The sequence below is a fragment of the Chiloscyllium plagiosum genome, unplaced genomic scaffold (genome assembly GCF_037043375.1).
Source record: "Chiloscyllium plagiosum isolate Xiang-an unplaced genomic scaffold, Cpla_swu_hap1 HiC_scaffold_38, whole genome shotgun sequence".
NCBI classification, from domain to species: domain Eukaryota; kingdom Metazoa; phylum Chordata; class Chondrichthyes; order Orectolobiformes; family Hemiscylliidae; genus Chiloscyllium; species Chiloscyllium plagiosum.
Genome location: NW_028270176.1, coordinates 33,742,456 through 33,768,677, shown reverse-complemented (window position 1 = coordinate 33,768,677; position 26,222 = coordinate 33,742,456). Strand labels below are relative to the sequence as shown.

Here is a 26,222-nt window from a genome sequence, read left to right as displayed (position 1 = left end):
TGCTGTGTGTGGGTCTAACTGAGGGATATACAGTCTGGAGAGACGTGCACAGTGCTGTGAGTGCGGTGTAACTGAGGGATATACAGTCTGGGGAGCTGTGCACAGTGCTGAGAGTGTGGTCTAACTGCGGATATACAGTCTGGGGAGCTGTGCACAGTGCTGAGAGTGTGGTCTAACTGAGGGATATACAGTGTCGGGCGCTGTGCACAGTGCTGAGAGTCTGGTATAACTGAGGGATATACAGTCTGGGGTGCTACGCACAGTGCTTTGTGTGTGAGGCCTAAGTGAGAGATATACAGTCCGGGGAGCTGTGCACAGTGCTATGACTGAGCGTAACTGAGGGATATACAGTCTGGGAGGCTTTTTACAGTGCTGTGAGTGTGGGTCTAACTGAGGATATACAATCTGGGGAGCTGTGCACCGTGCCGTGTGTGTGATCTAACTGTAGGATATACAGACTGGGGAACTGTGCACAGTGCTGTGAGTGTTGTCTAACTGAGGGATATACAGTCTGGGGAGCTGTGCACAGTGCTGAGACTGTGGTCTAACTGAGGGATATACAGTTGGGGCGCTGTGCACAGTGCTGAGAGTGTGGTCTAACTGAGGGATATACAGTCTGGGGCGCTGTGCATAGTGCTGAGAGTGTGGTCTAACTGAGGGATATACAGTCTGGGGAGCTGTGCACAGTGCTGAGAGTTTGGTCTAACTGAAGGATATACAGTCTGGGGAGCTGTGCACAGTGCTGTTAGTGTGGTCTAACTGAGGGATATACACTCTGGGGAGCTGTGCACAGTGCTGTGAGCATGTGGTCTAACTGAGGGATATACAGTCTGGGGAGCTGTGCACAGTGCTGCGAGTGTGGGTCTAACTGAGGGATATACAGTCTGGGGAGCTGTGCATAGTGCTGTTAGTGTGGTCTAACTGAGGGATATACAGTCTGGGGAGCTGTGCACAGTTCTGTGAGTGTAGTCTAACTGAGGGATATACAGTCTGGGGAGTTGTGCACAGTACTGTGTGTGTGATCTAACTGAGGAGTATACAGTCTGGGGAGCTGTGCACATTGCTGTGAGTATGGGTCTAACGTAGGGATGTGCAGTCTGGAAGGTGTGCACAGTGCTGTGTGTGTGGGTGTAACTGAGGGATATACAGTCTGGGGAGCTGTGCACAGTGCTGTTAGTGTGGTCTAACTGAGAGATATACACACTGGGGAGCTTTGCACAGTGCTGTGAGTGTAGTCTAACTGAGGGATATACAGTCTGGGGAACAGTGCACATTGCTGTGAGTGTGGGTCTAACTGAGAGATATGCAGTCTGGGGAGCTGTGCACATTGCTGTGAGTATGGGTCTAACGTAGGGATGTACAGTCTGGAAGGTGTGCACAGTGCTGTGAGTGTAGTCCAACTGAGAGATATACAGTCTGGGAAGCTGTGCACAGTGCTGTGTGTGTGGGTATAACAGAGGGATATACAGTGTAGGGAGCTGTGCACAGTGCTGTTACTGTGGTTTTACTGAGGGATATACAGGCTGGGGAGCTCTGCACAGTGCTGTGAGTGTGGTCTAACTGAGAGATATACAGTCTGGGGAGCTGTGCACAGTGCTGTGAGTGTGGTCTAACTGAGGGATATACAGTCTGGGGAGATTTGCACAGTGCTGAGAGTGTGGATCTAACTGAGGGATATACAGTCTGGGGAGCTGTGCACAGTGCTGTGTGTGTGGGTCTAACTGAGGGATATACAGTCTGGGGAGCTGTGCACAGTGCTGAGAGTGTGGTCTAACTGAGGGATATACAGTGTCGGGCGCTGTGCACAGTGCAGAGAGTCTCGTATAGCTGAGAGATATACAGTCTGGGGAGCTATGCACAGTGCTATGTGTGTGTGGCCTAACTGTAGGATATACAGACTGGGGAACTGTGCACAGTGCTGAGAGTGTGGTCTAACTGAGGGATATACAGTCTGGGGCGCTGTGCACAGTGCTGAGAGTGTGGTCTAACTGAGGGATATACAGTCTGGGGCGCTGTGCACAGTGCTGTGTGTGTGGTCTAACTGAGGGATATACAGTCTGGGGCGCTGTGCACAGTGCTGTGTGTGTGGTCTAACTGTAGGATATACAGACTGGGGAACTGTGCACAGTGCTGTGAGTGTGGGTCTAACTGGGGGATATACAGTCTGGGGAGCTGTGCACAGTGCTGTGAGTGTGGGTCTAACTGAGGGATATACAGTCTGGGGCGCTGTGCACAGTGCTGTGTGTGTGGTCTAACTGAGGGATATACAGTCTGGGGCGCTGTGCACAGTGCTGTGTGTGTGGTCTAACTGTAGGATATACAGACTGGGGAACTGTGCACAGTGCTGTGAGTGTGGGTCTAACTGGGGGATATACAGTCTGGGGAGATGTGCACAGTGCTGTGTGTGTGGTCTAACTGAGGGATATACAGTGTCGGGCGCTGTGCACAGTGCAGAGAGTCTCGTATAACTGAGAGATATACAGTCTGGGGAGCTGTGCACCGTGCCGTGTGTGTGGTCTAACTGTAGGATATACAGACTGGGGAACTGTGCACAGTGCTGTGACTGTGGTCTAACTGAGGGATATACAGTCTGGGGCGCTGTGCACAGTGCTGAGAGTGTGGTCTAACTGAGGGATATACAGTCTGGGGCGCTGTGCACAGTGCTGAGACTGTGGTCTAACTGAGGGATATACAGTCTGGGGCGCTGTGCACAGTTCTGAGAGTGTGGTCTAACTGAGGGATATACAGTGTCGGGCGCTGTGCACAGTGCAGAGAGTCTGGTATAACTGAGAGATATACAGTCTGGGGAGCTATGCACAGTGCTATGTGTGTGTGGCCTAACTGATGGGTATACAGTCGGGGGAGATGTGCACAGTGCTGTGTTTGAGCGTAACTGAGGGGTATACTGTCTGGGGAGCTGTGTACAGTGCTGTGAGTGTGGGTCTCACTGAGGATATACAGTCTGAGGAGCTGTGCACAGTGCTGTGAGTGTGGTCTAACTGAGTTATATACAGACTGGGGAACTGTGCACAGTGCTGTGAGTGTGGTCTAACTGAGTTATATACAGACTGGGGAACTGTGCACAGTGCTGTGAGTGTGGTCTAACTGAGTTATATACAGACTGGGAAGCTGTGCACAGTGCTGTGAGTGTGGTCTAACTGAGGGATATACAGACTGGGGAACTGTGCACAGTGCTGTGAGTGTGGTCTAACTGAGGGATATACAGACTGGGGAACTGTGCACAGTGCTGTGTGTGTGGGTATAACTGAGGGATATGCAGTCTGGGGAACTGTGCACAGTGCTGTGTGTGTGGTCTAACTGTAGGATATACTGTCTGGGGAGCTGTGCACAGTGCTGTGAGTGTGGTCTAACTGAGGGATATGCAGTCTGGGGAACTGTGCACAGTGCTGTGTGTGTGGGTGTAACTGAGGGATATACAGTCTGGGGAGCTGTGCACAGTGCTGTGTGTGTGGTCTAACTGAGGGATATACAGTCTGGGGAGCTGTGCACAGTGCTGTGAGTGTGGTCTAACTGAGGGATATACAGACTGGGGAACTGTGCACAGTGCTGTGAGTGTGGTCTAACTGAGGGATATACAGACTGGGGAACTGTGCACAGTGCTGTGTGTGTGGGTGTAACTGAGGGATATACAGTCTGGGAAGCTGTGCAATGTGCTCCCAGTTCTCCACTTGTGCTCACCTCTCATTGTGTTGCCTTAGGCCTTCCCTCCATCTCCCTCTGGTTATTCCCATCCTGCCAGGAGTATTTCCTCACTGCCGTGTCAGGGGTACCTGAACGAGACTCAGTTCCACCAATAACCCTCCACACAGAGATCTGTGCCACTTACACTGCCCACTCAATTCAATACCCTCCGACCTGCTGCTCCCAATACTGTTCCTCGCTTCACAGAAATATTCCCCAAACTGCGAGTAGGTGATGTCTCTGATTTTCATGGTTTGACCCCGAGTGCTGGGGAGGTCAGCCCTGTCCTGATACCAGGAATACCGGGTGACGGCTTCTTGACTGTAGAGGACATGAAAGTGAACAAACAGACAGGGTGAACCATTCACTCTGGGTCACTCTCGAGAAGGTCACACCTCAGTCACCTCAGGAGGGGTCAGGGAGAGAGGACCCGAAACATTCAGTCAGTGTTCAGCTGTAAAGAGGAGAGACAGTGGGAGGGAGGGACAGAGTGGGGGAGGGAGGGAGCGAGAGAGAGAGAAAGAGAGAGAAAGTGAGGGAGAGATGGAGAGAGAGACAGAAACCCTGAGAAAGTATGAGAGAGAGAGAGAGACAGTGTGTGTGAGAGAGAGAGAGAGAGAAGGTGGAAAGATTTCCGGAGGGAATTCCAAAGCTCTGATCTCCCAACCATGTGAGGCACAGCCCCAGTGGTGGAACGCTGGGAATTGGGGGATACTTGAGAGTCTGGGATTGTAGAAGGTTACAGAGATAGGGAGGGGGTGTAGGGGCTGGAGGGGTTTACAGAGATAGGGAGGGAGTGTAGGGGCTGGAGGGGGTTACAGAGATAGGGAGGGGGTGTAAGGGCTGGAGGGGTTTACAGAGATAGGGAGGGGGTGTAGGGGCTGGAGGGGTTTACAGAGATAGGGAGGGGGTGAGGGGCCTGGAGGAGGTTACAGAGATAGCAAGGGGGTGTAGGGGCTGAAGGGGTTTACAGAGATAGGGAGGAGGTGTAGGGGCTAGAGATAGGGAGGGGGTGTAGGGGCTGGAGGAGGTAACAGTGATTGGGAGGGAGTGTAGGGGCTGGGTGGGGTTACAGCGATTGGGAGGGAGTGTAGGGGCTGGATGGGGTTACAGAGATAGGGAAGGGGGTGTAGGGGCTGGAGGGGGTTACAGAGATAGGGAGGGGTGTAGGGGCTGGAGGGGGTTACAGAGATAGGGAAGGGATGTAGATGCTGGATGGGATTACAGAGATAGGGTGGGGTGTGAGCGCTAGAGGAGGTTACAGACATAGGGTGGGGGTGTAGGGGCTGGAGGAGGTTACAGAGATAGGGAGGGGGCGTAGGGACTGGAGGGGATTACACAGATAGAGAGGGGGTGTAGTGGCTGGTGGGGGTTACACAGATGTGGAGGGGGTGTGGGGGTTACAGAGATAGGGAGGGGGTGAAGGGGTTTGAGGGGGTTACAGAGATAGGGAGGGAGTGTAGGGGTTGGAGGGGGTTACAGAGATAGGGAGGGGGTGTAGAGACTGGAAGAGGTGGCAGAGAGAGGGAAGGTGTGTAGGGGCTGGAGGAGGTAACAGAGATAGGGATGCGCTGTAGGGGTCAAAGTAGGTTACAGAGATAGTGAGGGGTGTGTGGGCTGGAGGAGGCTACAGAGATAGGTAGGAATTATTTGAAATCCCGTGCAGACTAATCCTATGCTCCCCCTTGCCTCCTGTTTTGAAGATGCGGGTGTACTGCACTTGTAAGAGAGGTGAAAGCTCACAGAACAACTTGACAGCACCAAATGTTCTCAATGACCTAACAATGTAACACTTGGTCGAAAACTAGGTTAGCTGGGTTGCCGAGAATCGACAAAACAAATTCGAGTGAGGCCAATCAGTTTAAATTATACCCTGAAAAATACCAAATTCCAATCAAGTTTGAATTTAGTTTTTTGACAATTTTAAAAGTCAATGACATAATCCGATGGTTTGGGGGTAAAAGACTGAGGAAAATCGAACAGTTGGGAGGAGAGCTGCCAAGCAAGCAGCATGTCGAGACTGCCTGAAAAATCGCTCTCTTAAAGGTACCTTTATCGATCAATAGCCTGTGAAGCAGAATCCCCGAGAAGGAGGAATGAAGACAGGAATGCAGAGAGCTGCCTTTCGAGATAAGAAGTTTTGTTTTGTAAATTTTAACCGGAGTTTAATGAGACTAGTATTGCAGAAGGGAAAGTGAAAGATAGGTTAGAGGAGGGAGATGAAAACAATTGCTGGTTAGTTATTCTCTCGTCTATCTTAAGAAATAAAGTTGTTAATTTTTCCTTCAAATAGTTCTTGACCTCTCGAATTTTCACAGATTACTTGTGAGGCAGGTTTAAATTAAGCAGGAGGGGTTACCCATGTCATAATACTCCTCATTCCTCTTACTATCCCACCCAGTCTAATCCCACTCTCCCCCTCACTCCATGCTCCTTTTAATATCCCACCCAGTCTGATCCCACTCTCCCCCTCGCTCCCAGCTCCCTTTAATATCCCAACCAGTCTCATCCCACTCTCCCCCATCACTCCCCACACCCTTTAATATCCCACCCAGTCTAATCCCACGCTCCCCCCTCACTCCCTGCTCTCTTTAATATCCCACCCAGTCTAATCCCACTCTCTCCCTCGCTCCCCACACCCTTTACTATCCCAACCAGTCTAATCCCACTCTCCCCGATCACTCCTCACACCCTTTAATATCCCACCCAGTCTAATCCCACTCTCCCCCCTCACTCCCTGCTCTCTTTAATATCCCACCCAGTCTAATCCCACTCTCTCCCTCACTCCCCACACCCTTTAATATCCCACCCAGTCTAATCCCACTCTCTCCCTCGCTCCCCACACCCTTTAATATCCCAACCAGTCTAATCCCACTCTCCCCCTCACTCCCTGCTCCCTTTAATGTTCCACCCAGTCTAATCCCATTCTCCCCCTCACTCCCCACTCCCTTTAATATCCCACCCAGTCTAATCCCACTCTCCCCCTCACTCCCTGCTCCCTTTAATGTTCCACCCAGTCTAATCCCACTCTCCCCCTCACTCCCCACTCCCTTTAATATCCCACCCAGTCTAATCCCACTCTCCCCCTTGCTTCCTGCTCCCTTTGATATCCCACCCAGTCTAATCCCACTCTCTCCCTCACTCCCTGCTCCCTTTAATATCCCACCCAGTCTAATCCCACTCTACCCCTTGCTCCCTGCTCCCTTTGATATCCCACCCAGTCTAATCCCACTCTCTCCCTCACTCCCCACACACTTTAATATCCCACCCAGTCTAATCCCACTCTCTCCCTCGCTCCCCACACCCTTTAATATCCCAACCAGTCTAATCCCACTCTCCCCCTCACTCCCTGCTCCCTTTAATATCCCACCCAGTCTAATCCCACTCTCCCCCTTGCTCCCTGCTCCCTTTGATATCCCAACCAGTCTAATCCCACTCTCCCCCATCACTCCCCACACCCTTTAATATTCCACAGTCTGATCCCACTCTCCCCCTCACTCTCCACTCCCTTTAATATCCCACCCAGTCTAATCCCACTCACCCCCTCACTCCCCACCCCCTTTAATATCCCACCCAGTCTAATCCCACTCTCCCCCTCACTCTCCACTCCCTTTAATATCCCACCCAGTCTAATCCCACTCACCCCCTCACTCCCCACCCCCTTTAATATCCCACCCTGTCTAATCCCACTCTCCCCCTCACTCTCCACTCCCTTTAATATCCCACCCAGTCTAATCCCACTCACCCCCTCACTCCCCACCCCCTTTAATATCCCACCCTGTCTAATCCCACTCACCCCCTCACTCCCCACCCCCTTTAATATCCCACCCAGTCTAATCCCACTCTCCCCCTTGCTCCCTGCTCCCTTTGATATCCCAACCAGTCGAATCCCACTCTCCCCCATCACTCCCCACACCCTTTAATATTCCACAGTCTAATCCCACTCTCCCCCACACTCCCCACCCCCTTTAATATCCCACCCAGTCTAATCCCACTCACCCCCTCACTCCCCACCCCCTTTAATATCCCACCCAGTCTAATCCCACTCTCCGAGGAGAAAGTGAGGTCTGCAGATGCTGGAGATCAAAGTTGAAACTTTATTGCTGGAACAGCACAGCAGGTCAGGCAGCATCCAGGGAACAGGAGATTCGACATTTCGGGCAAGAAGGGCCTGTGCCCGAAACGTCGAATCTCCTGTTCCCTGGATGCTGCCTGACCTGCTGTGCTGTTCCAGCAATAAAGTTTCAACTTTAATCCCACTCTCCCCCTCACTCTCCACTCCCTTTTATATCCCACCCAGTCTAATCCCACTCTCCCCCTCACTCCCCACTCCCTTTAATATCCCACCCTGTCTAATCCCACTCTCCCCCATCACTCCCCACACCCTTTAATATCCCACCCAGTCTAATCCCACTCTCCCCCTCACTCTCCACTCCTTTTAATATCCCACCCAGTCTAATCCCACTCTCCCCCTCACTCCCCACTCCCTTTTATATCCCACCCAGTCTAACCCAGTAACATGCTGCCCTTCATAATATCCCAGTCTCTCCATATTCCATTTTCTAATTAGAATCTGTCTTTGTGACTGATATTTCCTCATCCTTTCTGCCTTTTGCTGTCTCTCTCTCTCTGTGTCTCTCTCTCTCCCCAAGTCTCTCTCTTCCCCCACCCTGCTCTCTTTCTCTCTCTCCCTCTCTGTCTCCCCTCCTCTCTCACAAGGCTCCTCTGTATATGTGGATGTACATTGAGAAAGACACATACCACAGGCTGAAGGCAGGAACAGTGACAAGAAGAGGAACCACTTCATTGGCAAAGACCTGAAGAGAAATGGAGACAATTCATGAAAAGATTTCCATCATCATTGTTGAAATTCATACTCCCTGTCTGAACCAACCCATTGAGAGGGTCATCACTGACGGAATGCTGCACTGTCGGAGGGTCAGTGCTGAGGGAGTGCTGCACTGTCGGAGGGTCAGTGCTGAGGGAGTGCTGCACTGTCGGAGGGTCATCACTGACGGAATGCCGTACTGTCGTAGGGTCAGTGCTGAGGGAGTGCTGCACTGTTGGAGGGTCAGTGCAGAGGGAGTGCCGCACTGTCGGAGGGTCAGTGCTGAGGGAGTGCCGCACTGTCGGAGGGTCAGCGCTGAGGGAGTGCCGCACTGTCGGAGGGTCAGTGCTGAGGGAGTGCCGCACTGTCGGAGGGTCAGTGCTGAGGGAGTGCCGCACTGTCGGAGGGTCAGTGCTGAGGGAGTGCCGCACTGTCGGAGGGTCAGCGCTGAGGGAGTGCCGCACTGTCGGAGGGTCATCACTGACGGAATGCTGCACTGTCGGAGGGTCAGTGCTGAGGGAGTGCCGCACTGTCGGAGGGTCAGTGCTGAGGGAGTGCCGCACTGTCGGAGGGTCAGCGCTGAGGGAGTGCCGCACTGTCGGAGGGTCAGTGCTGAGGGAGTGCCGCACTGTCGGAGGGTCAGTGCTGAGGGAGTGCCGCACTGTCGGAGGGTCAGTGCTGAGGGAGTGCCGCACTGTCGGAGGGTCAGTGCTGAGGGAGTGCCGCACTGTCGGAGGGTCAGTGCTGAGGGAGTGCCGCACTGTCGGAGGGTCAGTGCTGAGGGAGTGCCGCACTGTCGGAGGGTCAGTGCTGAGGGAGTGCCGCACTGTCGGAGGGTCAGTGCTGAGGGAGTGCCGCACTGTCGGAGAGTCAGTGCTGAGGGAGTGCCGCACTGTCGGAGGGTCAGTGCTGAGGGAGTGCCGCACAGTTGGAGGGTCAGTGCTGAGGGAGTGCTGAACTGTCGGAGGGTCAGTGCTGAGGGAGTGCCGCACTCTCGGAGGGTCAGTGCTGAGGGAGTGCTGCACTGTCGGAGGGTCAGTGCTGAGGGAGTGTCACACTGTCGGAGGGTCAGTGCTGAGGGAGTGCCGCACTGTCAGAGGATCAGTGCTGAGTGAGTGCCATAATGTCAGAGTGGTCAGTGCTGAGAGAGTGCTGCACTGTTGGTGGGTTAGTACTGAAGGAATGTTGCACTGTCGGAGGGTCAGTGCGAAGGATGTGCTGCACTGTCACAGAAAGCAAGCAAGGTGAAAACAATGAGTGTTTTTACGAAACTGTTAGAAATTATTTTAAGTTCTCATCGGTATTTATTGGAGAAGATTCTAAGAGTCAGGATTTACTCATATTTGGAAAAGAATGTTCTGATGAAGGATATCCCCATGGCTTTATGCAGGGGAAGTCTGTCTCACAAACTTGATTGAGTGCTTTGAGGAAGTGATGAGATGACTGATGAGGGAAGCGCAGTGGATGTTGTTTACTCAGACTTTACTAAAGCATTTGACAAGGTCCCTCATGGTAAAATTCTTCTGAAGATTAAGGCACACAGGATGCAGGGTCAGTTGGTCAGTTAGATACAAATTTGGCTTGGTCATAGAGCACAGAGAGTCACTGTGGAGGGATGTGGGGGAAATGAGGGTCTGTGACCAGTGGTGTTAAACAGGGTCCAGTACTGGGCCCCCTGTAGTTTATGAAACAGATAAATAATTTGGATGATAATGTCAGCGGTCTGTTTAATAAGTTTGCAAACATCATGAACTTTGGTGGAGTTGTGGATAGTGATGAAGGTAGTGAATGGATTCAGCAGGGTATAGATCATTTGGAAAGTTGGACAGAGAATTGGCAGATGGAGTTTTATCTGGATAAGTGTGAGGTGATGCATTTTGCCAGGACAAATGTTTAGGAAAATATAAAATAAATGGCAGGACCCTAAGGAGCGTTGATACACAGAGGGACCTTTGGGTGCTGTGGGTCTGGAGTTACATGTAGGGTGAGACTGGAGAGGAATGGCAGATTTCCTTCTCTGAAGTATATCAGTGACCCCAATTGGTTTGACCAACATATGGACATATGGCCATCATTAGATTATGATTTGGAGATGCCGGTGTTGGACTGGGGTGTACAAAGTTAAAAATCACACAACAAAGCATTAGCTTTCAGAGTGCTGCTCCTCCATCAGATGGTTGTGGAGCATAAGATCACAAGATACAGAATTTACAGCAAAAGTGTAGTATGATGTAACTAAAATTATATATTGAAAAAGACCTGGATTGTTTGTTAAGTCTCTCATCTTTGAGAATGAACATGTTGGTTTCAGTTCTTTCATATGTAAATCACAAAAAATGTAAAAGTTATGTTCTCAATGAACTTTAACAACTGGTGTCATGTCAGCCCAGATAATGCATTGAAGGTGTGAGCTGCCCTGTGTGAGGCTGTCTGTGCCACAATGGGCAGACTGATTCTAATCTAAAAAAGGGATTTACAGAATTTTACATGGATTCATGCAGTTTTTGAGCAAAATAAAATGTAATTCTGCAAGTACAAATTCACACCACAAACTGATGTGTGTATGTGTGCATGTGGGTGTTTGTGTGTGCAGGGGGGCGCTGAGTGTCTGTGGGAGAGTGTGTGCATGTGTGTAAGTGTAAAGGGGTATAAGTCTGTGAGAGGGTGCATGTGGGAGTGTATGTGTGAGCGTATGAGAAAGGGTCTGCGTGTGTGTATGGGCCAGTAGGAGAGTGTGTGCGTCTGTAGGAATGTGTGTTTAGGAGTGTCTGTGTGTGTCTGTCTGTCTGTGTATGTACAGTGCAATGGGGTCACCTGTAGTGTGACATGAACCCAAGGTCCCAGTTGAGGCCATCCCATTTGCTGTCTGTTGATTATTGTGTGGTGTCCAATCATCCATTACCATAGCCTCTGCTCGGTCTTGCCAATGTACCATGCCTCAGGGCACCCTTGCTTGCAGCGTATGAGATAGACAGCATTGGCTGAGTCGCGTGAGTACCTGCCATGTACACGGTGGGAGGTGTCCTCATGCGTAATGGTGGTATCCATGTTGACACTCTGACACACCTTGCAGTGTCTACCATAACAGGGTTGTATGGTGCTGTCCTGAAAGTTGGGCAGTTTGCTACAAACAGTGATCTGTTTGAGGTTTGGTGGTTGCTTAAAGGTGAAATCCCTGGCAATTACCAGTCAGTCTTACGTCTGTGGTCAGCAAGGTTTTGGAAAGAATTCTGAAGGGTAGGATTTATGACTATTTGGAAAAGCATAGCGCGATTAAAGGCAGTCAGCATGGTTTTGTAAGGGGCAAGTCATGCCTCACAAAACTTATTGAGTTCTTTGAGGAGGTGATGAGACAGGTAGATGAAGGTTGAGCAGTCGATATGGTGTATATTGACTTCAAGGTATTTGATAAGGTTCCCCTGGTAGGCTCATAAAATCAGAAGGTATGCGATACAGTGAGATTTGGCTATCTGGATTCAGAATTGACTGGCTGACAGAAGGCAGGGAGTGTTGGAAGAGCACAGCAGTTCAGGCAGCATCCGAGGAGCAGTAAAATCGACGTTTCGGGCAAAAGCCCTTCATCAGGAATAAAGGCAGAGAGCTTGAAGCGTGGAGAGATAAGCTAGAGGTGGGTGGGGGGTAGGGAGAAAGTAGCATAGAATACAATAGGTGAGTGGGGGAGGGGATAAAGGTGATAGGTCGGAGGCAGGGGGAGGGTGGAGTGGATAGGTGGAAAAGAAGATAGGCAGGTAGGACTAGTCATGGGGACAGTGCTGAGCTGGAAGGTTGGAACTGGAGTGAGGTGGGGGAAAGGGAAATGCGGAAACTGTTGAAGTCCACATTGATGCCCTGGGGTTGAAGTGTTCCAAGGTGGAAGATGAGGTGTTCTTCCTCCAGGCGTCTGGTGGTGAGGGAGCGGTGGTGAAGGAGGCCCAGGACCACCATGTCCTCGGCAGAGTGGGAGGGGGAGTTGAAATGTTGGGCCACAGGGCGGTGTGGTTGATTGGTGCGGGTGTCCCAGAGATGTTCCCTAAAGTGCTCTGTTAGGAGGCGTCCAGTCTCCCCAATGTAGAGGAGACTGCATCAGGAGCAATGGATACAATAAATGATATTAGTGGATGTGCAGGTAAAACTTTGATGGATGTGGAAGGCTCCTTTAGGGCCTTGGATGGAGGTGAGGGAGGAGGTGTGGGCACAGGTTTTGCAGTTCCTGCGGGTGCAGGGGAAGGTGCCAGGATGGGAGGGTGGGTTGTAGGGGAGCGTGGACCTGACCAGGAAGTCACGGAGGGAACGGTCTTTGTGGAAGGCGGAAAGGGATGGGGAGGGAAATATATCCCTGGTGGTGGGGTCCGTTGGAGGTGGCAGAAATGTCGGCGGATGATTTGGTTTATGCGAAGATTGGTAGGGTGGAAGGTGAGCACCAGGGGCGTTCTGTCCTTGGTCGTCATTAATGGAGATGGAGAGGTCCAGGAAGGGGAGAGAGGTGTCAGAGATGGTCCAGGTAAATTTAAGGTCAGGGTGGAATGTATTGGTGAAGTTGATGGATTGCTCAACCTCCTCGCGGGAGCACGAGGTGGTGCCAATGCAGTCATCAATGTAGCGGAGGAAGAGGTGGGTTGTGGTGCCGGTGTAATTACGGAAGATCGACTGTTCTACGTAGCCAACAAAGAGACAGGCATAGCTGGGGCCCATACGGATGCCCATGGCTACCCCTTTGGTCTGGAGGAAGTGGGAGGATTCGAAGGAGAAATTGTTAAGGGTGAGGACCAGTTCGGCCAAACGAATGAGAGTGTCGGTGGAAGGGTACTGTTGGGGACGTCTGGAGAGGAAAAAACGGAGGGCTTGGAGGCAATGGTCATGGCGGATGGAGGTGTAGAGGGATTGGATATCCATGGTGAAGATGAGGCGTTGTGGGCCGGGGAAACGGAAGTCTTGGAGGAGGTGGAGGGCGTGGGTGGTGTCTCAAACGTATCTGGGGAGTTCCTGGACTAGGGGGGATAGGACAGTGTCGAGGTAGGTAGAGATGAGTTCAGTGGGGCAGGAGCATGCTGAGATAATGGGTCGGCCAGGGTGGTCAGGCTTGTGGATCTTGGGAAGGAGGTAGAACCGGGCAGTTCGGGGTTCCTGGACTATGAAGTTGGAAGCTGTGGGTGGGAGATCTCCTGAGGTGATGAGGTTCTGTATGGTCTGGGAGATGATGGCTAGGTGATGGGGGGTGGGGTCATGGTCGAGGGGGCGGTAGGAAGAGGTGTCCTCGAGTTGGCGTTTGGCTTTAGCGGTGTAGAGGTCAGTGCGCCAGACTACCCTTTATCTGCTGGCTTGATGGTGAAGTTGGGATTGGAGCAGAGGGATTGGAGGGCTACGTGTTGTGAGGGTGGAGTGGGGGAGGGGGGTAGACAGGTTGAGGCGGTTAATGTCCCGGCGGCAGTTGGAAATGAAGAGGTCGAGGGCAGGTAATAGGCCAGTGCGGTGTGTCCAGGTGGATGCAGTTTGTTGGAGGTGGGCAAAGGGGTCCTCGGAAGGTGGGCGGGAGTCCTGATTGTGAAAGTAAGCTCGGAGGCGGAGGCGACGGAAGAGGTGTTCGACGTCACGGCGTGTATTAAATTCATTGATGTGTGGAAGGAGGGGATGAAGGTGAGTCCTTTGCTGAGGACTGATTGTTCGTCTTAATCCACCATCGTCTCATGCAGAGTTCCACCAGGGGATATCAGGAAACAGCAGAATGAAAATATGAGAGTGAGAGACAAAGAGAGTGTGATACAGATTGACAGAGAGAGAAAGAGAGAGAGAGTTGGAGAGTTTTAGGAACTCATCCCAGAGCTCAGGGCCCCTTGGCAGCTGAAGGCACATCGGAGAATAGTGGAGCCAAGGAATTAGGAGGTACTCGAGAATCAGAGGAGCACAGAGATCTCGAATTTTCATACCCACTGAAGGAGGTTATAGAGATAAGGGAGGGGGTGTAGGGGCTGGAGGGGGTTACAGAGATAGGGAGGGGGTGTAGGGGCTGGAGGGGGTTACAGAGATAGGGAGGGGGTGTAGGGGCTGGAGGGGGTTACAGAGATAGAGAGGGGGTGTAGGGGCTGGAGGGGGTTACAGAGATAGGGAGGGGGTGTAGGGGCTGGAGGGGGTTACAGAGATAGGGAGGGGGTGTAGGGGCTGGAGGGGGTTACAGAGATAGGGAGGGGGTGTAGGGGCTGGAGGGGGTTACAGAGATAGGGAGGGAGAGTAGGGGGTGGAGGAGGTTACAGAGATCAGGAGGGTGTCTAGGGGCTGGAGGGGGTTATAGAGATCTGGAGGGGGTGTAGGGGCTGGAGGGGGTTACAGAGATAGGGAGGGAGAGTAGGGGGTGGAGGAGGTTGCAGAGATAGGGAGGGGGTGTAGGGGCTGGAGGGGGTTTCACAGATAGGGAGGGGGTGTAGGGGCGGGAGGAGGTTACAGAGATAGGGAGGGGGTGTAGGGGCTGGAGGGGGTTACAGAGATAGAGAAGGGGTGTAGGGGCTGGAGGGGGTTACAGAGATAGGGAGGGGGAGTAGGGGCTGGAGGGGGTTACAGAGATAGAGAGTGGGTGTAGGGGCTGGAGGGGGTTACTGAGATAGGAAGGGGGTGTAGAGGCTGGAGGAGGTTACAGAGCTAGTGAGGGGGTGTAGGGGCTGGAGGGGGTTACAGAGATAGGGAGGGAGAGTAGGGGGTGGAGGAGGTTGCAGAGATAGGGAGGGGGTGTAGGGGTGGAGGGGGTTTCAGAGATAGGGAGAGGGTGTAGGGACTGGAGGGGGTTACAGAGATAGGGAGGCAGTGTAGGGGCTGGAGGAGGTTACAGAGATAGGGAGGGGGTGTAGGGGCTGGAGGGGGTTTCAGAGATAGGGAGGGGGTGTAGGGGCTGGAGGGGGTTACAGAGATAGGGAGGGGAGTAGGGGCTGGAGAGGGGTTACAGAGCTAGTGAGGGGGTGTAGGGGCTGGAGGAGGTTACAGAGATAGGGAGGGGGTGTAGGGGCTGGAGGGGGTTTCAGAGATAGGGAGGCAGTGTAGGGGCTGGAGGAGGTTACAGGGATAGGGAGGGGAGTAGGGGCTGGAGAAAGTGACAGAGATAGGGCAGGGGTGTCGGAGATGGAGGAGGTAACAGAGATAGGGAGGAGGTGTAGGGGCTGGAGGGGGTTACAGAGATAGGGAGGGGGTGTAGGGGCTGGAGGGGGTTACAGAGATAGGGAGAGGGTGTAGGGGCTAGAGGGGGTTACAGAGATAGGGAGGGGGTGTAGGGGCTGGAGGGGGTTACAGAGATAGGGAGGGGGTGTAGGGGCTGGAGGGGGTTACAGAGATAGGGAGGGGAGTAGGGGCTGGAGGGGGTTACAGAGATAGGGAGAGGGTGTAGGGGCTGGAGGCGGTTACAGAGATAGGGAGAGGGTGTAGGGGCTGGAGGGGGTTACAGAGATAGGGAGAGGGTGTAGGGGCTAGAGGGGGTTACAGAGATAGGGAGGGGGTGTAGGGGCTGGAGGGGGTTACAGAGATAGGGAGGGGGTGTAGGGGCTGGAGGGGGTTACAGAGATAGGGAGGGGAGTAGGGGCTGGAGAAAGTGACAGAGATGGGGCAGGGGTGTCGGAGATGGAGGAGGTAACAGAGATAGGGAGGAGGTGTAGGGGCTGGAGGAGGTTACAGAGATAGAGAGGGGGTGTAGGGGCTGGAGGGGGTTACAGAGATAGGGAGGGGGTGTAGGGGCTGGAGGGGGTTACAGAGATAGAGAGTGGGTGTTGGGGCTGGAGGGGGTTACAGAGATAGGGAGGGGTGTAGGGGCTGGAGGGGGTTACAGAGATAGGGAGGGGGTGTAGGGGCTGGAGGGGGTTACAGAGATAGGGAGGGAGAGTAGGGGGTGGAGGAGGTTACAGAGATCAGGAGGGTGTCTAGGGGCTGGAGGAGGTTATAGAGATCTGGAGGGGGTGTAGGGGCTGGAGGGGGTTACAGAGATAGGGATGGGGTGTAGGGGCTGGAGGGGGTTTCAGAGATAGGGAGGGGGTGTAGGGGCTGGAGGGGGTTACAGAGATAGAGAGGAGGTGTAGGGGCTGGAGGGGGTTACAGAGATAGGGAGGGGGTGTAGGGGCTGGAGGGGGTTACAGAGATAGAGAGTGGGTGTAGGGGCTGGAGGGGGTTACAGAGATAGGGAGGGGGTGTAGGGGCGGGAGGAGGTTGCAGAGATAGGGAGGGGGTGTAGGGGCTGGAGGGGGTTTCAGAGATAGGGAGGGGGTGTAGGGGCGGGAGGAGGTTACAGAGATAGGGAGGGGAGTAGTGTCTGGAGAAGGTGACAGAGATGGGGCAGGGGTGTCGGAGATGGAGGAGGTTACAGAGATAGGGAGGGGGTGTAGGGGCTGGAGGGGGTTTCAGAGATAGGGAGGGGGTGTAGGGGCGGGAGGAGGTTGCAGAGATAGGGAGGGGGTGTAGGGGCTGGAGGGGGTTTCAGAGATAGGGAGGGGGTGTAGGGGCGGGAGGAGGTTACAGAGATAGGGAGAGGGTGTAGGGGCTGGAGGGGGTTACAGAGATAGGGAGGGGAGTAGGGGCTGGAGGGGGTTACAGAGATAGGGAGGGGAGTAGTGTCTGGAGAAGGTGACAGAGATGGGGCAGGGGTGTCGGAGATGGAGGAGGTTACAGAGATAGGGAGGGGGTGTAGGGGCTGGAGGGGGTTACAGGGATTGGAAGGAAGGTGGAGAGGGGATAAGGAGAAGTGGGTGGAGAGCATCAAGTTCCTCGGAGTGACAATAACCAACAATGTGTCCTGGACCACCCCATGTAGATGCGACGATGAAGAGGCACATCAATGCGTCTTCTTTGACAGGAGGCGAAGGAAATTCAGCATAAGGCCCCTCACCCACCTTTGCAGATGCACCATGGAGAGCATTCTATCTGGATACATCATGTCTTGGAACAGCAACTACTCTGCCCAGGCCTGTCAATAACTACAGAGGGTTGTGAACACAGCCTAGACCATCACACAAGCTGATCATCTGTCCATTGTCTCCATGTACACCTCTCCTTGCCTCATAGAGACAGCCAACATCATCAGAGAGCCCTCCCACCCTGGTTCTAATCTCTTCCAACCCTTCCATCAGGCAGGAGATACAAAACCTTTCACACAGATACCGACAGGTTCAAGTTCAGCTTCTTCCCTGCTGCTGATGTTAGACTTCTGAATGGACCTCTCAAATTTCAAATCTAATGTTCATCTTGCTTTTTGTACAAATTCTGTGCAGCCGTATTCCCCACTCTGTACAATCACCCGATGGTCTTTGTATAGTGTGATGTGCATGTGACATAATAAATCAAAACGTCAAAACGAGAGGATTTGTCAAGTAATGTCGGTGTGCCTGCAATCTCATCCATTTGCCTCCCACAGCAGCCTGAGGTACATGTGATCTGGGCCAAAGCGACTGATCCATTTTCAAGTCAATTAAACCGTTGATACCTCCTCCATCTCAATGCTAATTCATTAAAATATATGAGAGTCTCCCTTCCTGTTTCCGAGACTTACCTTGTCCTTCTCTCCAGGGAACACAAAGTACTCATTTTGAACCTCAGCTGTGTCTTCTGGCTCCACATACACAGTTTGTGCGTTTGGTCCCTAATGGGGCCTGCTCCTTCTCTGACCCCGAATATACTTATAAAACACCTTTGGGTTTTCCTTCATGGTACCCACCATTGCTTCCTCATGTCCCCTCGTTCTTCTCCTAATTTCCATTTTCAGTAAACCCCCTGTGATTTCTCCTCTGAGGCATCCAGTGTTTTGAGCCCTCGGTGACTGTCAAAAGGGTTTTTTCCCGTATCCAATCCTGTGCATCCACTGACATTCAGGTTCTCTCAGCCTATTGGTCCTGCCCTTCACCTTCATGGGAACATGTCAGCCCTGCACTCTCCCTTCTCTATTTCGGTTATCGGACACCCTTATTGAGGTTTCTAGCACAGTGAGAATGAACAGGAAGTGCGATGCTGACCAGTCTGTCTATTCTAGGAGCTGTTGTGCTGTCTTTGTGGGAAATTCTAACTCAATCAGTAAAAAACATAAGTTTCAGTAAATTGTAACTGAACTTGCAGTGTCAGAGTAAACATTATTCCCCAGTATTTATTCCAGCTCACCCTCATGACTGAATCCTTATTCACTGAATTCCATTGGTTAACAAAGCTTCAGCTTTATGATAATCACCACTGCTTTCCCATCTCTCTGTCACCGCTCTCCACTCCCTCCCTCTGTAACCTCCTCTCGATCTGCATTGTACGCTGTGGGATCTCTGTGTTACTCCACGACTGTTGTCAGGATGGGAGCCAGTGTATATCAGTGAGCACAGGGTGGTGGGTGACCAGGACTAGGTTTGAGTGTGTACACTGCCTCACTGCTGCACAGGTTCCCAAACAGAGCTCGATAAGAACAATCTTTTACAAAGACTATTAACCATGAGCATGTCCGAGCTGACCGTGTCATTACCTTGGAGAAGTAACAGCAGGACATAAAATTTCTTGATCAGTGTCTGCTCCCAGATATTTCATCAGCCTCACCCTCTCAAGCTCTGAAACAGAAAGGAGTTAATGAGGCCTCACCTCTTGTCACCAGCTCTCGAGAGATCAGAACTGCTTTTAGATCACGTCCTTACAGACTACTTTGCTTCTCTGTGGGATGATAGGTGCTCCTCAGAGTCAGGAGGCTTCAAGAAAGTAAAACAACAAAATGTTTGAATTTCTATCGCAGCTTTCAGGATGTCCCAAAGTTGCTGTCTATGCATTATCCATGTTCCTTGATCGAGAAAGATATCCTGTATAACAGACTTGAGCCCTACAGTGAGATCTTCCTAACAACCGAAATTGTTCATTGGAATATATCTTCAAAACATCACAACATCAGCAAGGAATGATGCTGGTTGCGGCAGTAAGCTCTTGTCGTGAATTTAGTTACCCTGGAACTGTCCGACTGCTCGCCTGGGGAGGGTGGAATGGCCACTTCCTGTATTGTTCCCCTTGAGTTTTTAATCAGAACTGTTGTCTGTCACAGTGAGTGAAAGCAGGAAGTTGGTTCAAAGTGAGAAAGCAGCAATTTGCCCCGGATTACAAACAAGCTGTTAACCCTTTGTGTTTCCTGATATTGTCTCTTTGTAGACCTGGGCAGCATTTAACATGGTCCAAGGGGGCTGAATGGAGCTTCTCCAGTTCCTCTCTTACAGACCTGAGATGCTGAATGGGCCTCCTCCCGTCCCTGTGCAAAAGGCTTCTGGGGCTGGATGGACCTTATACTGGTCCAACGTAACGGGCTGAGTGGTCTTGTTTGTGATGGAAATGTGTTGCTGGAAAAGCGCAGCAGGTCAGGCAGCATCTAGGGAACAGGAGAATCGACGTTTCGGGCATTAGCCCTTCTTCAGGAATGAGGAAAGTTGGTCCAGCAGGCTAAGATAAAAGATAGGGAGGAGGGACTTGGGGGAGGGGCGTCGGAAATGTGATAGGTCGAAAGAGATCAAGGTGAGGGTGATAGGTCAGACTGGGGTGGGGGCGGAGAGATTCGGGAAGAAGATTGCAGGTTAGGAAGGCGGTGCTGAATTTGATGGATTTGACTGAGACAGGCTGGGGGGAGGGGAAATGAGGAAACTGGTGAAATCCGAGTTCATCCCTTGTGGTTGGAGGGTTCCTAGCCGGAAGATGAGGCTTTCTTCCTCCAACCGTCGTTTCGCTGTGGTCTGACGATGGAGGAGTCCAAAGAACTGCATATCCTTGGTGGAGTGGGAGGGGGAATTGAAATGTTGAGCTACAGGGTAGTTGGGTTGGTTGGTCCGGGTGTCCCAGAGGTGTTCTCTGAAACGCTCCGCAAGTAGGCGGCCTGTCTCCCCAATATAGAGGAGGCCACATCGGGTGCAAAGGATGCAATAGATGATATGTGTGGAGGTACAGGTGAATCTGTGGCGGATATGGAAGTTTCCTTTGGGGCCTTGGAGGGAGGTGAGGGGGGAAGTGTGGGCGCAAGTCTTGCACCTCCTGCGGTTGCAGGGGAAGGTTCCGGGAGTGGAGGTTGGGTTGGTGGCGGGTGTGGATCTGACGAGGGAGTCACGGAGGGAGTGGTCTTTACGGAAAGCTGATAGGGGAGGGGAGGGAAATATATCCTTGGTGGTGGGGTCCGTTTGGAGGTGGCGGAAATGGCGGCGGATGATGCGCTGTACATGGAGGTTAGTGGGGTGGTAGGTGAGGACCAGTGGGGTTCTGTCCTGGTGGCGGTTGGAGGGGCGGGTTCAAGGGCGGAGGATCGGGAAGTGGAAGAGATGCGGTGGAGGGCATCGTCGACCACGTCGGGGGGGAAATTGCGGTCCTTGAAGAAGGAGGCCATCTGGGATGTGCGTTTTTGGAACTGGTCCTCCTGGGAGCAGATGCGGCGGAGTCGAAGGAATTGGGAGGTCTTGTTTGTGTCTAACAGGAACCGAGAGCCTGAAGTGGAATTGTCCTGTTTGTGAGTAACAGACCCGGAGCTCAATAATAAATAGCAATCTATTGAAGGCATCGATCATTGGAATCTGTGTGTGTCACATCACATCATCAAAGATATTGGTTGTGGAAGTGAATTGCAATAGCCTCATTACTTACCAATGACCTCCCTGACTGCTTGCCTGGGGAGGTACTGCCAGGACCCTCTGCTTGGATTGAATGAACTCCTCCTTTGCTGCTACCCCCTGCCTATTTAATGACAAACAGTAAACCGCTTCTGGATAAATACCCAATCCCTCGCATTCGAGGGATTTTCTCAGTGGCAGTTGCAGTGGGAGGAGCGACAGCGAGGACCAGAGACCCGATAGGAAAGTTGGAGTAAAGTTTATTAACTCACCTCGTGTATAGGCAGAGCACACACTGAGCAGGAGTGGACACAGGACTGCTGGGTAAGTGAGGCCTTATGTTTGGGTGGTTGCTTTACCCACGACACCACTCGAGTCGTGTCTCCCACCTGTCCTCCGCCTCTAACTGAAAGGTCCTGAGTGCCAGATTGATAAGATGACTCGTTTTTTCCTCTTTTTAGTTTTTCAGTCGGCTCGTTTGGAATTTAGAATGGTGGGAATGGTAGTTAGGGCAGTTGAAAGTTCCTCATGCAGAATATGGGAGGTAAGGGTCACCACTAGTGTCTCTGCTGACTGCATCTGTGGGAAGTGCACCCAACTCCAGTTCCTCGAAAACTGCGGTAGGGAACTGGAGCTGGAGCTGGACGAACTTCGGATCATTCGGGAGGCAGAGGGGGTTATTGAAAGGAGTTATAGGGAGGTAGTCACACCTCAGGTAAAAGAAGGTAGATGAGTTACCGTCAGGGGACTGAAAGGGAACCGGCAGGCAGTGTAGGAATCCCCTGTGGCCAATCCCCTCAACAACAAGTATACCATTTTCGGCACTGTTAAGGGAACAACTTACCGGGGTAAGCAATGGGGCACAGGTCTCCTACTCAGATTCTGTCCCTGTTGCTCAGAAGGGAAGGCAGAAGAGGAGCAGAGCATTAGTCATTGGAGACTCCATAGTTCGGGGACAGAGAGGAGATTCATTGGGAATGAGACAGACTCATGGTTGGTGTGTTGCCTCCCAGGTGCCAGGATTCGAGATGTCTCTGATCGTGTTTTCAGGAATCTTGAGGGGGTGGGGGAGCAGCCCCAAGTCATGGTCTACATAGGCACTAATAACATAGGTGGGAAGAGAGATGTGGATTTAAGGCAGAAATTCAGGGGGCTAGAATGGAAACTTAGAGCTAGGATAAACAAAGTTATTATCCTTAGTTTGTTACACGTGCCACGTGCTAGCGAGGTAAGGAATAGGGAGAGGGAGGAATTGAACACGTGAATACAGGGATGGTGAGGAGGGAGGGTTTTGGATTCCTGGATATTTGGGTCTCTTTCTGGTGTAGGTGGGACCTCTGTAAACACGATGGTCTTCACTTGAACCAGAGGCATACTGATATCCTTGGGGGAGGGGGAGAGGGAAAGGAGATTTGCTCATGCTGTTTGGGTGTCTTTAAACTAATTCAGCAGGGGAATGGGAAACTAAATTGCAATTCGAGGATAGAGGAGGTTGAGAATAAGGAGGTCTGAAATAAGGTTGAAGGGTCGCAAGCAAAAACGTTGGTTTGAAGTGTGTCTATTTTCAATGTCAGAAGCATTGGAATAAGGTGGGTGAGCTTGCAGCATGGGTTGGATCCTGGGATTTCAATGTTGTGGCTATTTCGGAGACATGGATAGAGCAGGGACAGGAATGGTTGTTGCAGGTTCTGGGATTTAGATGTTTCGGTAAGAACAGAGAAGATGGTAAAAGAGGTGGGGGTGTGGCATGTTAGTCAAGGACAGTGTTACGGTTGCAGAAAGGACTTTGAAGGACTTGTCAACTGAGGTAATATGGGCTGAGATTAGGAACAGGAAAGGAGAGGTCACCCTGTTGGGAACTTTCTATAGGCCTCTGAAAAGTTCCAGAGATTTAGAGGATAGGATAGCAAGCATGATCCTTGATAGGAGTGAGAGTGACAGGGAGTGGTAATGAGAGACTTCACCTTCCCAAACATTGAATGGGAATACTATAGTTCAAGTACTTTAGATGGGTCAGTTTTTGTCCAATGTGCGCAGGAGTGTATTCTGACACAGTGTGTAAGACAAGATTTAGGATGCATAGGATGGAGAAGGAAACTGCAGGGCATGGACACAATCGAAATGTGGAGCTTATTCAAGGAACAGCTAATGTGTGTCCTTGATAAGTATGTACCTGTCAGACAGGGAGGAAGTTCTCAAGCGCAGGAGCTATGGTTTACAAAGGAAGTTGAATCTCTTGTCAAGAGGAAGAAGAAGGCTTATGTTAAGATGATATGTGAAGGCTCAGTTAGGGTGATTGAGAGTTACAAGTTAGCAAGGAAAGACCTAAAGAAAGAGCGATGATGAGCAAGGAGGGGACGTTAGAATTTGTTGGCAGATAAGATCAGGGAAAACCCTAACGCTTTCTCTAGGTAAAAAAGGGATTAAAGAATGACAAGAGTAAGATTAGGGCCAATCAGGGACAGCAGTGAGAAGTTGTGCTTGGAGTCAGAGGAGATAGAGGAAGTGCAAAATTAATATTTTTTGTCAGTATTCACACTGGAAAAAGACAATGTGGTCGAGGAGAATACTGAGAAACCGGCTACGAGACTAGATGGGATTGCGTTTCACAAGGGGGGAGGTGCTAGCAATTCTGTAAAATGTGAAAATAGATAAATCCTCTGGGCCAGATGGGATTCTCTGGGAAGCCAGGGAGGAGATTGCGGAGCCTTTGGCTTTGATCTTTATGTTGTCATTGTCTACAGTAATAGCACCAGAAGACTGAAGGACAGCAAATGTTGCTCTCTAGTTCAAGAAGGGGAGTAGAGACAACCCTGGTAATTCCAGACCAGTGAGCCTTACTTCAATTGTGGGTAAAATGTTGGAAAAGATTACAAGAGATAAGATTTATAATCATCTCGATAGGTATAAGTTGATAACGGAGAGTCAGCATGGTTTTGTGAAGGGTAGGTCGTGCCTCACATACCTTATTGAGTTCTTTGAGATGGTGACCAAACAGATGGATGAGGCTAAAGCCATTGATATGGTATATATGGATTTCAGTAAGGTGTTTAATAAGGTTCCCCCATGGTAGGCTACTGCACAAAATACAGAGGCATGGGATTGAGGGGGATTTAGTTGTTTGGATCAGAAATTGACTAGCTGAAAGAAGACAGAGAGTGGTAGTTGATGGGAAATGTTCATCCTGGAGTTCAGTTACTAGTGGGGTACTGCAAGGATCTGTTTTGTTCCACTCTTGTTTGTCATTTTGATAAACAACCTGGATGAAGGCATAGAAGGATGGGTTAGTAACTTTGTGGACGACACTAAGATTGGTACAGTTGTGTATAGTGCCAGAATATTTTGGAGGTCACAGAGGGATATAGATAAGCTGCAGAACTGGGCTGAGAGGTGACAAATGCAGTTTAATGCAGGAATTCACTTTGCAAGGAGTAACAGGAATGCAGAGAACCAGACCAATGATAAGATCCTTTGTAGTGTGGTGAGCAGAGAGATCTTGGCGTCCATGTACACAGATCCCTCAAAGTTGCCACTGAGGTTGATTGGGCTGTTAAAAGGCATAAGGTGTGTTAGCTTTTATTGGTAGAAGGATCGAGTTTTGGAACCATGAGGTCATGCTGCAGCTGTACAAAACTCTGGTGCAGCCGCACTTGGAGTATTGTGTGCAGTTCAGGTCACCGCATTATCGGAAGGATGTGGAAACGTTTGGAAAGGGTTCAGTGGAGATTTACTAGGATGTTGACTGGTATGGAGGGAAGGTCTTATGAGGAGAGGCTGAGGGACTTGAGGCTGTTTTTGTTGGAGACATATCAGATAATCAGAAGGTTAGATTGAGTGGACAGTGAGAGCCTTTTTCCTCAGATGTTGATGGCTCGCAAGAAGGGGCATATCTTCAAATTGAGGGGTGATAGATTTAACCAATGGTGAAACTTGAAAGGGTTCAGAAAAGATTTACAAGGATGCTGCCAAGGTTGAGTGGTTTGAGCAACAGGGTGACGCTGAATAGGCTGGGGTTTCAGAGGTTGAGGGGTGACCTTATAGAGGTTTATAAAATCATGAGGGGCATGGATAGGGTAAATAGACAAGGTCTTTTCCCTGGCATGGGGGAGTCCAGAACTAGAGTGCACAGGTTTAGGGTGAGAGGGGAAAGATATAAAAGTGACCTTGTGGGCAATGCTTTCATGCAGAAGGTGGTGCGTGTATGGAATGAGCTACCAGAGGAAGTGGTGGAGGCTGGTACAATCACAGCATTTAAGAGCCTTCTGGAAAGGTTTAGAGGGATATGGGAAAAGTGCTGGCCAATGTGACTAGATCAGGTTAATGTAACTGTTCAGCATGGACGAGTTGGATTGAAGTGTCTGTTTCTGTGTTGTACATCTCTATGACTGTAACCAGTTTAAATTATGGCCCTGGAAACTAAAACTTAATCGAGTTTGAATTTAATGTTTTGCCAACATCAAACCAATGAAATGATCTGACGTTATGAATATAAAAATGTAGAAATTTTGAATATTGCGGATAGAGCAACTGCCATCAACACAGATCCAAGCAATTAAGAAACACTCTCTGCCAAAGGTACTTATTCATATGAAACATACTCACAGTAAAACGAAAGAAGACAACCTGGGGAGATCTTCATCCGGAAAAGACAGACACCGAAGATGACAGCGGCTGTGTGGTTTTGAAATTAAGTTGATGTATTCCAGCAAGTGTTTTATTGGAACAGCATGTTGTTATCGAGTTGGAGGCAAGTAATGAGCAGGAAAGAGAAGGGGGGGGGTCTTAGAATTATGAATAATTGTTGTTTAATGTTCACTTTTCAAGTTAAAAAAAACTAAATTGAGTTTTTTTTAACATAGTGGAATTTGGTAGTTCTCCGTCACTCATTACAGATTACAAGGCGAGGTGTGCTTTTCTGGGTTTTTGGTTTAACTGACAGAGGGGTTCACCATTGCGTCATAACAATTGACACTTCTTCATTCTGCCGGGTATAAAAGTTTCAAATTGAAAAGCTGCAATTATAAACTCCATCTAAATAGTCTCAACTTTTTCTCCTTAAATGTTTCTAAGAACCTTAAAAGGATGTGGTCAGTATGTACTAATATCTTAGACACATTACTAACAATAGAAAAGTT

General features: G+C 50.7%; 1 protein-coding gene across 1 annotated transcript in view; it reads right to left on the bottom strand.

The window, feature by feature from the left end:
• Positions 1–19,440, bottom strand: part of LOC148139425 (B-cell receptor CD22-like) — a 57,536-nt gene extending 38,096 nt beyond the window's left edge. The window contains exons 1-2 of the mRNA XM_087980752.1: positions 19,103–19,440; positions 8,464–8,519 (exon numbers count right to left, since the gene is read on the bottom strand). Of these exons, the coding sequence (XP_087836878.1) occupies positions 8,464–8,509 (46 nt within the window). The 5' untranslated portion in view covers positions 8,510–8,519; positions 19,103–19,440. The remainder of the gene's footprint in view (positions 1–8,463; positions 8,520–19,102) is intronic.
• Between the last annotated feature and the right edge of the window lie 6,782 nt (positions 19,441–26,222).